Source organism: Doryrhamphus excisus, linkage group LG9 (assembly GCF_037039965.1).
Source record: "Doryrhamphus excisus strain RoL-2023G ecotype Guam linkage group LG9, RoL_Dexc_Guam_v1.1, whole genome shotgun sequence".
Taxonomy (NCBI): domain Eukaryota; kingdom Metazoa; phylum Chordata; class Actinopteri; order Syngnathiformes; family Syngnathidae; genus Doryrhamphus; species Doryrhamphus excisus.
The window spans coordinates 11,124,260-11,136,571 of record NC_136365.1 but is presented as its reverse complement, the minus strand read 5'-3'; the positions used below and the strand labels follow the sequence as shown (position 1 = coordinate 11,136,571).

The 12,312-nt window shown below is 44.8% G+C and overlaps 1 protein-coding gene across 3 annotated transcripts in view; it reads right to left on the bottom strand.

Moving 5' to 3' along the window:
- Positions 1-12,312, bottom strand: part of mad1l1 (mitotic arrest deficient 1 like 1) — a 58,103-nt gene that overhangs the window by 21,866 nt on the left and 23,925 nt on the right. For 2 of the 3 annotated variants that reach the window (XM_078793394.1, XM_058091638.2), the window contains exons 12-15: positions 7,526-7,666; positions 5,781-5,837; positions 3,904-3,992; positions 3,586-3,676 (exon numbers count right to left, since the gene is read on the bottom strand). In XM_078793394.1, the coding sequence (XP_078649520.1) occupies positions 3,586-3,676; positions 3,904-3,992; positions 5,781-5,837; positions 7,526-7,666 (378 nt within the window). The remainder of the gene's footprint in view (positions 1-3,585; positions 3,677-3,903; positions 3,993-5,780; positions 5,838-7,525; positions 7,667-12,312) is intronic. The other variant, XM_078793395.1, reaches the window with a different exon arrangement.

Sequence of the window (12,312 nt, the reverse complement as noted above, 5' to 3'; positions counted from 1 at the left end):
AACGATTTTCCCCATCTACATGCTTGACAGCGGCATCACGAAAGACAAAGTGGAGAAATATTCAGAGGCGCCGCCATTACGGCTGGAAGGGGTGCTGATGGTGCGACACAAAAAACTGAATGGAACAACAACAGCCATGATATTTTGTCCATGTTGGCGGGAGTGGGAGCACAACAGCGGTGCATCTGTGGAATACGACACTTCACCAGTTTAGACTCAACTGTCAATTACACGACTGACACCGCCATGGAAAGCATTCACACTTAGCAACCTAGCAATGTAGCATCTTTCATGAAGCCAACACATTTTTCATGCTCCATTTAGGTCAAAAATACACAGGATTCTTCTTTAACATGCTGATTTTTGGATTAATAATATATATATATATATATATATATATATATATATATATATATATATATATATATATATATATATATATATATATATATATTGGCTGGATTCAACCACGAGAGAGTATGGTTTATGGATTTTATTGAAAAAGAAAAAAATTATTGGAAAACCGTGATAGAACGAAGCAGTGAAATTCAAAGCGTGAGGTGGTGAGAGAGTATTACTTTTGTCAATGGAAAAGTCAGAGTCGGAAAGTACAGCCGTGACACGCCAAGTACGTTAAAGAGCGATGCCGATGGTATTGGCCTGGCCGTTTTGTTGCCACGGACACGCCAGGTTAAAGCCCGATATTTTGCCCTTATTCTACCAGCCGGTCACGCCTTTTAGCGTTCCGGTCCGTTCAAATGCGCTTCCATTCAGTCACGGCTGCTGTGGTGGTCTCCCGGAGAGCGTAGAGGCGTCTGACCCGATGCATTCGCTGTACGCGTGCACACGCACACGCTGTGTAAAAGTCCTGCCTGCCCACATTTGGCGGGTAATTGCCTTAAGTGTGTTGGCCATGCTTGAGAACACAGAGATTCTTTTCACTCTGCAGTTAAATTGAAGCAGAAAGGCTTGCTCACACACGCTTCATTATCGGGTCCGGGCAAAGCTCAGCTGGACCCAAACGAGTCGGGGGAGTTGGAGGACCCGAGCGGGATGAAACGCTCACGCACGCCAATTGAAGAAAAAGGAGAGGGTAGAACTGAGGCGCTTAGTAAAGTAACTTTGGGAGATGAAGGCAGCTGGACTCTTTCGTAATGGTGAGGTTGAAATGATGTTGCTTCAGGCCACCTGACCTATGACCCAATATAGTAGACATCATAAGAGAAAATAAGACACTAAACGTAGAAAACCTGTTCACCACCTTCAAAATACACGTTTTAACATGATTAATCATCTAGAATCATCTAGACATGAAATAACACCCCTATAGTCACCTTTACACTATTACCCAATATACAGTGAAGAAAATAAGTATTTGAACACCCTGCTATTTTGCTATTTCTCCCACTTAGAAATCATGGAGGGGTCTGAAATTTTCATCGTAGGTGCATGTCCACTGTGAGAGAGATAAACTAAAAAGAAAAATCCAGAAATCACAATGCATGATTTTTTAACAATTTATTTGTGTGATACAGCTGCTAATAAGTATTTGAACACCTGAGAAAATGAATGTTAATATTTGGTACAGTAGCCTTTGTTTGCTATTACAGAGGTCAAACGTTTCCTGTAGTTTTTCACCAGGTTTGCACACACTGCAGGAGGGATCTTGGCCCACTCCTCCACACAGATCTTCTCTAGATCAGTCAGGTTTCTGGGCTGTCGCTGAGAAACACGGAGTTTGAGCTCCCTCCAAAGATTTTCGATTGGGTTCAGGTCTGGAGACTGGCTGGGCCATGCTAGAACCTTGATATGCTTCTTACGGAGCCACTCCTTGGTTTTCCTGGCTGTGTGCTTCGGGTCGTTGTCGTGTTGGAAGACCCAGCCACGACCCATCTTCAATGCTCTGACAGAGGGAAGGAGGTTGTTCCCCAAAATCTCACAATACACGGCCCCAGTCATCCTCTCTTTAATGCAGTGCACTCGTCCTGTCCCATGTGCAGAAAAACACCCCCAAAGCATGATGCTACCACCCCCATGCTTCACAGTAGGGATGGTGTTCTTCGGATTGTACTCTTCATTCTTCTTCCTCCAAACACGCTTATTGGAATTATGACCAAAAAGTTCTATTTTGGTCTCATCTGACCATAAAACTTTCTCCCATGACTCCTCTGTATCATCCAAATGGTCATATGCAAACTTAAGACGGGCCTTGACATGTGCTGGTTTAAGCAGGGGAACCTTTCGTGCCATGCATGATTTCACATCATGACGTCTTAGTGTATTACCTACAGTAACCTTGGAAACGGTGGTCCCAGCTCTTTTCAGGTCATTGACCAAGTCCTGTCGTGTAGTTCTGGGCTGATTCCTCACCTTTCTTAGAATCATTGAGACCCCACGAGGTGATATCTTGCATGGGGCTCCACTCCGATTGAGATTGACCGTCATGTTTAGCTTCTTCCATTTTCTAATGATAGCTCCAACAGTGGACCTTTTTTCACCAAGCTGCTTGGTAATTGCTCCGTAGCCCTTTCCAGCCTTGTGGAGGTGTACAATTTTGTCTCTGGTGTCTTTGGACAGCTCTTTGGTCTTCGCCATGTTACAAGTTAAAGTCTTACTGATTGTATGGGGTGGACAGGTGTCTTTATGCAGCTAACGACCTCAAACAGGTGCATCTGATTCAGGATGATACATGGAGTGCAGGTGGACTTCTAATGGGCAGACTAACAGGTCTTTCAGGGTCAGAATTCTAGATGATACACAGGTGTTCAAATACTTATTTGCAGCTGTATCACACAAATAAATTGTTAAAAAATCATGCATTGTGATTTCTGGATTTTTCTTTTTAGTTTATCTCTCTCACAGTGGACATGCACCTACGATGAAAATTTCAGACCCCTCCATGATTTCTAAGTGGGAGAAATAGCAAAATAGCAGGGTGTTCAAATACTTATTTTCTTCACTGTAGTAGACATAATAAGAAACAATAAGACATAAAAAACCTGTTTACCGACTTCCAAATACACTTAACCATGATTAGAGCCCTCTACCCATGAAATAACAAACCTATAGTGACATTTACGCTCCTATGACCCAATATAGTAGACACAATAAGAGAAAATAAGACACTAAATGTAGAAAACCTGTTTACGGCCTTCTAAATGCAAGTTTTAACATGATTAAAGCCCTCTCGACATGATATTACACCCCTATAGTCACCTTTACACTCCCTTTTCCCAATAAAATAGACAAAACAAAATAAGACATATTGGGCATAGAAACCTATTTACCACCTTCTAAATATGCTTTTACTTATTACGATTATTAGAGCCCTTTATTGAAATAACACCTCTATAGTCACTTTCACACTCCTATTACATAATATAGTAGACATAACAAGAGACAATAAGCATAGAAAACCAAGTACTAATTCCTTCCACCAGTTTTAAGGTTGGCCTACATCTCCATCTGGCAGTATTACACCCAGCCAGTGGTGCTTGGGGAGAAAGTGTGGGCACGTGTGGCAAAGCCCTCGGGGGCTTTTGAAATGAGTTCCTGGAAGCAGGGGGGGAAGGTATCGCTACTTGCCTGCAAGTTGTGTCTCTCCAGTCGCATCTCCAGGATTTCCTTCTGCCCTTCCAAGCGCTGGCGCTCGGCCTCCAGGTCTTCAATTTTCTGCCTGCACGATAAGGAAGCACGTGCAGATAAAATAACTGAAGTGCCATACCTCTACGGAGGAGCTATGCAGCCAAGTAGTGGGGGCCATTTTCTACCAAAACGTAGCACACGGGCCAGACCGCCAGGATAAATAGTCAGAAATAAAGTCCAAGGTTAAAACAAAAGGAATATGTTTACAATAATATGTTGCGGAGCATGACAGGTGTAGGCGTTAAACACTCAACCTACCTTAGCATGGTGACCTCCTCCTTGCTGGCTGAGGAGACGTCATCAGGGGCCGCCTGCTGCTTCCTTAGAGACTCCAGCTCAAACTCCAGCTGAAAGACACCAGAGATTAAATGCCTTGAATGAAGTTTGGCTCCTGCAGAGGATGCCGTACATCCAAGCGGGGGATGGGCAGGGGACCAACCCATTATTGATCACACCGCTGATTAAGAACTGTCCCCCTGCAAGACTTTTGTCCTCTTTTCTTGCATCCTTACAGGTTTGTGGACCTGACATTGCAGCTTTTTCCAGCAATTATGCTTCATTTCCATTTACAACTCTCTCCCCCCCAGACTTTTCATCCTCTGACAGCATCTGCTGGGCCCCGCCAACCCCGCTAATCCTCACCCCATGCCTCCCCAAGACAGAGAAGTAATTACTGCTCCGACAGACAGGTGGATTTCACGCGTCAATACACGCTGCCACGGCTGCGGTGACGTCTCCTCGGCAACGAGAGACCGGTTAAAAAAAAAAAAAGTGAGTATAGTAAGCAGCGACATTGAGCCAGTCAAAGTTTAAAAAGGTGTGATCGTTTTTTTTTTCTATTTTGAAGTGCGCCAATGACGAAGAGAATAAAGTGTGATGATAACTACAGAACCTACTTTTTTTGTTTAAATCTAAGTGTGCACACCTGAAGGTAGAATATATTATATTTATGTTTCGGTTGCGTATCCAAATATGATATAGATCACAATATTTGTTCCACAAAGTAAGTCTATATAAACATCAAAGTTTTATTACAATGTAAACAATCGTATAGACAAACAGCTTCTGCAACAGAATAGTTAATTCTACAGAAAAACTTCAATCATGCTGCATCATGGTCGTCTCTCTGCAGTCGGGTTAGCACTGATACTAGGACCTTAGCATACGACATACTCTCCTTCGTAGCGAAGGGATGGTCAAAGATAACAGCTGCTCCCGAGTGTAAACAATGAAGCAAGAGGCAAGCTACCAACCTAACTAGAACATCCATAGCTGCACATTTGCTTCAGGGGTCGCTACGGCACCAAAACAATAAGAGAGTAATAAATAACGCACTATTACACTGTAAAAAAAGCCACAGAAGATGGCTGATGAGGTTTTTTTGTGCTTGGTAGCCCCCCCCCCCCCAGACAAGAGCGTTTGGTACAACCGGCACATAAAACGCCTTCAACGGAAACTGAATGTTTGCTTACAAGTGAGCTCAGGCGAAGTTCCGACAGGCTGTGAATAATTATGAGCTATTTTTAACGTTACGGGTCATACCGCCCTTCTATTCTGACAATGAATGAATCCATGTATTAGATTTTGTCTGCTGTCTATTCTTCCTGTGTGATCAGGTGGGAGCAGCAGGTAAGGTAATTAAGATGAGGAGTCAAACTTCCTTCCTGGACAGACGGTAAAATTCCTGTTAGTCAGCTTGTTAGTCACAGTAGCGTGAGCGCATGCTAGCATACAAACGCCTGCTGGGCATCTCGGGAAGATGGAGCTTTTGAAGGGCTGATGTGGTCGCGTCGCTGGAAGTTTCAACTACACAGACGTCTACGACGGTGAACTTTTTCTTGCAGAGTTCTCCTGTTGAGATTCATGTCAACAACAGGGCAGGCAGGACAGCGAGAAGCGAGGCGTGGCTTTAAGAATCAAGCTTTTTAGCTGGCACTGTTGATATTTTTAGCCAGCTCTGGAATATATAGGACACACGTGCACACAGCAAACATCAAGCAACTCGCAGGGTTCAATAAACCGGGGGGGGTTGTCGCTGAGAAGAACATCAGCCTGCCAGTTTCTGGCGACAGCTCCAATCTAAACGCCAGCATTGCAATACACATGTGAAAAAAAGACCACAAACACCTCTTTACCGTCTGCAGCTGCACTTTCAGGCTTCCCGTCTCATCCTCCGCTTTGGTTAGCTGCACCTGAGCAGGAGACGACACGAGGAGAATGAGAATGGCCCGACAGATACCATTTGTTGCTGTTCACAATGGCCGTGCGGACGAGCAGACAGATGTTGATGTTGCATTTGACACTTTTTTTTTTACCAGTAGACTGTGTGGTTTTTGGGGTTAGTTACTAAAATATCAATGAATTAAATGTAATAATCCTTATATTTATTGATGCAATACACGAATGGACAATGTAGGCAAGCTATCTGAGAAATGGATGTGGCCTGGTGTTTGCACCCGCCACCACTCAGATGGGCGCTGTGGAAATACAGTGTTCCCTCCCTCCATCACAGAAAAAGTGACACCCCCCACCCGGTAAAAATAACTGAGATGAACTGAGATCTGTACATGCGGAAAAGGTTAGAATTTCTTAAGCTTTGGGACCGTAGCCAACCGCAGAGAGAGCCATTATCCACAAACACGGAACAGTGGTGAACGTTCCCAGCAGTGGTCGGCTAACCAAAATGACCCCTAGAGCGCAGCCACGACTCATCCAGAAGACCCCACAACAACATCCAAAGGAGTGCGGGTTTCACTTGCGTCAGTTCAGGTCAGTGTTCATGACTCCACCATGAGAAAGACACTGGGCAAAACGAGACCAAGATCAAAACCACTGCTGGACAAAAAGAACTGATCTTTGGGAAAATACTTTGTGGTTGAACTTTTTGGAAGGTGTGTGTCCCATTCCATCTGGCATTAGAGCAAAAGAACAGTCAAACATGGTGGTGGTAGTGTGATGGTCTGGGGCTGTTTTGCTGTGATAAATGAAAGCATGAATTGTGATGAAGGAGAATGACCGGCCATCTGCTGGTGACCCCAAGCTGAAAGCAACTTGGCTTCCACAGCAGGACCATGATCCAAAACAAGTCCAACAAAGCAAATGCCTTTGGCGCCAAAGACTTTGGCGTGGCCGAGTCAAAGTCCTGAGCTGAATCCTAGCGGGAGAAGTCCTTGGTCAAGTGTTGAATAAGCCAGTCCTGACCACACAGACCAGTGATCAGACCAGCAATATCTCCACTTAGCCGGCTGCCGTTTGACGCCCCAGCGCAATCTGAAGCTCCATTGTTCCCTTGAAGGATGATGATGGTAGTGGACAACATCTCAGGCGGTATCTCCTCCATCAGGACCGTCAAGTCAAGTTTCAATGTCCCATGTTTGGTCCTCTCCTGCTCATTCCAAACCTTGAAGGCGACCAGGCCTTTGAAGATGTTTCTTCTTCTCAGGCAGATGGAATCTGACGGTTATGGGGCCGCACTCTGCACCGGTACCCATCTTCATTCCTGCCCAGTAAGGTCCCGTGTCCTGACGGACAGCCGATGGGATCCCCCGGCTCATGTCTTGACTTTTTAGTTCCATGAGCTCGACCATCCCACCATGTTCAAAGAGAGAAAGTTTTGTTGCCTTTGCCATCAAGACATGATGATGGTGGGAATACCTGACACTAAATCACTTTCAATCCACATTGTCACCAACCTTTGACCTTTTAAAGGCTGTGCTCTTCAACTTTTCATCAAAAGCCTATTTCACTTCAATGCTGCTTTTTTCATTTTCAAGCTTGACTTCGAACTTCCTCAAGATCCAACAGTACCAAATGTGCATCCATACCGTTTCCATGAAATGTATATGAACAGACATTGGAAAGTGCGATAGGACAAACACACCTCCATCTCCGCATTCAGGCTCTGTGTCTTGAACAGCACCTCCTCTGCCTCCTTGAGACGCCTGCTGAGCTGTGGCGAGTGCTCAGCGGGGGCCAGCTCGCTGTCATAGGACTCCAGGATGGCACGCATGCCGTCACGTTCCTGCAAAACACACACGCACATGCGCGTACAGACAAGGTCATGACTTTATGGTATTTTGCGAGACATGACGTGTGACATTTGCGAGCAAAATGAAGTGTGGGATTTTGGGTTTTTGTGCCTTATGCGGCTGTCGTTTGTGACAAATGTGCGTGACAGGCAAACGCCTTTGTAAATGAGCAACAAAGTGCGAGGCGGTTCTCTCATTCTGGCTGACAAGAGGAGCTCGGGGTCACGCTCACGCTCGCCGCCGATACGGAGAGGCTGGCGAAGGAGAAAATGAAAGCAAGCCATGACAGAGCGACGTCTGCAGGCACATGACATGACGCCAGTGCGTAAAAAGGCAAGGGAATGTTTCCTCCTGGATAATAGCAGAACCAAAAACGCACCCGGAGAATCGATGCAGCTAAAAAACCAACAAGCTCTCTTTGAGACTGAGGAAAAAAAAAGGCAGCATCTTCACAAGTGTCAGTCACTGTGATGCTGCGTCTCCAAATAGCCCCCGACTGTCACTCAAGCCTTCCTGCCTGCTCAAGAGGGGTGCGTGTGATACACAAAAACTGCTGAATCGGCAAACACTCCAACTGGACCACAGGCTAGGAATATTTAGGGATTGCTGGGTTTCAACCATGTGACCTAGAGGCGGGGAGGCCAGCATACGCGTCAGTAATAGACGTTTAATAGGCGGCGATGAAAGCAAACCACTGTGTGAGTGTGCATGGTGCGATGCAAAAAATGCGACTTATACTCCGGTGTGTATTATAGTCCAGAAAATACGGTATATATATATTTGTGTACTAGTAGGGTTGTCATTCTACCTTGTGGAGTTATTGTTGCGATAATGATGCATTTTCCTGTTGTCACAGTTCATTGCACGTGGCTTGGTCTTTGTGCAAAAGTGGAGCAAATACCACTTTGCGCAATATTCAGTGAGTGTGTGCAAACAAATTATTCATAGGAGGCATATCCGGTTTAGGGCTTCAAAATGAAAATGATCAGTGTACACTAAGGGTGTGGAAGATAGTCAATATTAATCGATACATCGATGCGCGCGATGTGAGTGCATCGGCTCATTCACCGGGTATGGATGCAATTGACGGGTGAAATCTAGATTCATCGCGATGCGTTTGTGGGTATCGGTGAAATCCGATGAAAGCGCCATTTTATTAATGTTCAACTTCCCACCATATGCTGTTCCCCAGGTGCCATGAATGCACCATCATTATTTGGTGTTTTGTATTGAATACGGACGGCAGCCGTGAGGCACATACAACTACTAGTAAAACAGCATGGACGTTCGCACACAAGCAGCAGCGAGGAAGTTTCTATATTTAACCCCCCCGTAACATTTAAATGGTATGTTTGGAAACACTACGGATTCTTAAAAAACGGCAGAAAGCTTGACAAAACGTCCGTCATTTGCAAAGAATGCCGCGTTAAGAAGCCATATAATGGCAGTACGACAAACATGCAAACCCCCCCTAAAAAGGGGACACCACAACACGGACAAGTTTGCCCCCCCTCAGCACAGCAGGTAACATTAGAACAGCAGAGCAGTTGGCTTCTTCCTGTATTTGGAAACAATTTTAAAAGAGTAGAAGTTGTTTTACACTTTCTGCTCCCCACTACTGTATTAGCCTAACTGCTAGCTCATTCATATTAGCAGTATGTTTTGCAGACAGGAATATAAACAAACATTGATTGCACTGTTGAAAGTGTCACTTTAACTTTGTTGTTGCTGTACTGTATTTTTTACAGCAGTAATTAGTATTTAATTGTTTTACTCCACCACGGAACCACTGCTATTGTAATTGCTTAGTCGATGTGAAAGTGTGAGGATGAAGTTCTTGCTGTTTTAAGATGGCAAAAAGAATGATCAAGAAGTGGTGCATAGTAAAAAAGACAAACAGCACATTAGTAGAATACTGCCAAGTGCCTAGAAGGAATAAAACCAAATCCTTTTTGTAGGACCATACTGAATTCCATTTTTTCCCTTTGCTTATTTGCATCATGTTGAATTGCATCATATCGCAAGAAATTGCACCATATCATATCGGATTGCATTGATTTGAGCTAAATGATTATCGTATCGCGTCGCGTCACGAAGAGGGTGAATCGTATCGCCAGAAAATTCCATGTATCTTAAGTATGGTATCGCTGGCAGTGCTTCAAGATGTACAGTGAAGAAAATAAGTATTTGAACACCCTGCTATTTTGCTATTTCTCCCACTTAGAAATCATGGAGGGGTCTGAAATTTTCATCGTAGGTGCATGTCCACTGTGAGAGAGATAAACTAAAAAGAAAAATCCAGAAATCACAATGCATGATTTTTTAACAATTTATTTGTGTGATACAGCTGCAAATAAGTATTTGAACACCTGAGAAAATGAATGTTAATATTTGGTACAGTAGCCTTTGTTTGCTATTACAGAGGTCAAACGTTTCCTGTAGTTTTTCACCAGGTTTGCACACACTGCAGGAGGGATCTTGGCCCACTCCTCCACACAGATCTTCTCTAGATCAGTCAGGTTTCTGGGCTGTCGCTGAGAAACACAGAGTTTGAGCTCCCTCCAAAGATTTTCGATTGGGTTCAGGTCTGGAGACTGGCTGGGCCATGCTAGAACCTTGATATGCTTCTTACGGAGCCACTCCTTGGTTTTCCTGGCTGTGTGCTTCGGGTCGTTGTCGTGTTGGAAGACCCAGCCACGACCCATCTTCAATGCTCTGACAGAGGGAAGGAGGTTGTTCCCCAAAATCTCACAATACACGGCCCCAGTCATCCTCTCTTTAATGCAGTGCACTCGTCCTGTCCCATGTGCAGAAAAACACCCCCAAAGCATGATGCTACCACCCCCATGCTTCACAGTAGGGATGGTGTTCTTCGGATTGTACTCTTCATTCTTCTTCCTCCAAACACGCTTATTGGAATTATGACCAAAAAGTTCTATTTTGGTCTCATCTGACCATAAAACTTTCTCCCATGACTCCTCTGTATCATCCAAATGGTCATATGCAAACTTAAGACGGGCCTTGACATGTGCTGGTTTAAGCAGGGGAACCTTTCGTGCCATGCATGATTTCACATCATGACGTCTTAGTGTATTACCTACAGTAACCTTGGAAACGGTGGTCCCAGCTCTTTTCAGGTCATTGACCAAGTCCTGTCGTGTAGTTCTGGGCTGATTCCTCACCTTTCTTAGAATCATTGAGACCCCACGAGGTGATATCTTGCATGGGGCTCCACTCCGATTGAGATTGACCGTCATGTTTAGCTTCTTCCATTTTCTAATGATAGCTCCAACAGTGGACCTTTTTTCACCAAGCTGCTTGGTAATTGCTCCGTAGCCCTTTCCAGCCTTGTGGAGGTGTACAATTTTGTCTCTGGTGTCTTTGGACAGCTCTTTGGTCTTCGCCATGTTACAAGTTAAAGTCTTACTGATTGTATGGGGTGGACAGGTGTCTTTATGCAGCTAACGACCTCAAACAGGTGCATCTGATTCAGGATGATACATGGAGTGCAGGTGGACTTCTAATGGGCAGACTAACAGGTCTTTCAGGGTCAGAATTCTAGATGATACACAGGTGTTCAAATACTTATTTGCAGCTGTATCACACAAATAAATTGTTAAAAAATCATGCATTGTGATTTCTGGATTTTTCTTTTTAGTTTATCTCTCTCACAGTGGACATGCACCTACGATGAAAATTTCAGACCCCTCCATGATTTCTAAGTGGGAGAAATAGCAAAATAGCAGGGTGTTCAAATACTTATTTTCTTCACTGTATATCGAATCGTCCTCAGTGTTGAGATTCACACTCCTAGTGCATACACACTCACACTAAATTCAACTTGGAAACCATTGTTGCTAGCATACGCTAGCTGCTGGTGGTGGTGTGTGGAAAAACAAGCAGCTGCACACCGTGCCTTCGAAGCAACCCATTCGCCATCTTCACCTTGCAAGCATTCATGGCGGCATCAAAGTACAAACAATATTGATCGCTAAAGTTTTCTGCGGCCCTCCGGACAGTCGGACGCAAGCTAGCTTTAAATGCTGCACTTAGCGCGACTAATTGATGTGCCACATCAGTGACGCGGGATGCCATCTTTCATGGCGGTGCACTAAAGGGACCGCAAACCAGCCAAAGCGTGGTGGGCCGTAACTATGTTACCAAACGTTTCTGTGACGCCGTGATGAATCTTTCATGCACTCTGGCGATAAAGGCGGGCTGTGCAGAGCGCGTGGCGTGTGTTACTGCAGCCGTCTCTCACAGCACCTTGTGAATGTAAAAATCAATGAGTAATGGGCCCACAATCGCTCAGTGTGATGAGCCTGCAGGCTTGTGTCAAAACAAAAAACATGATCATTATAATCAGACGCCGATTAGGCTCGCCCTGTAGAATTTCTAAAAGGTCTGAAAGGTCAGACAACCGCCAAACAAACGCTGAAACGCTGCGGGCCGATGGAGCCGTCAGAGGTCATTCTGACTTTTGGATGCGACCCCCGACAGAGGAACCCTTGGGCTATTTACTGTCCATTAAACGTGCCACCGACTTCACTCACATCTAAATCAAATCTGGCAGCCCGGCTACCGTTAAAAACACTCAATCCAGAAGCAAACAAAGGGCAGTGGTGGGACGACGTGATAA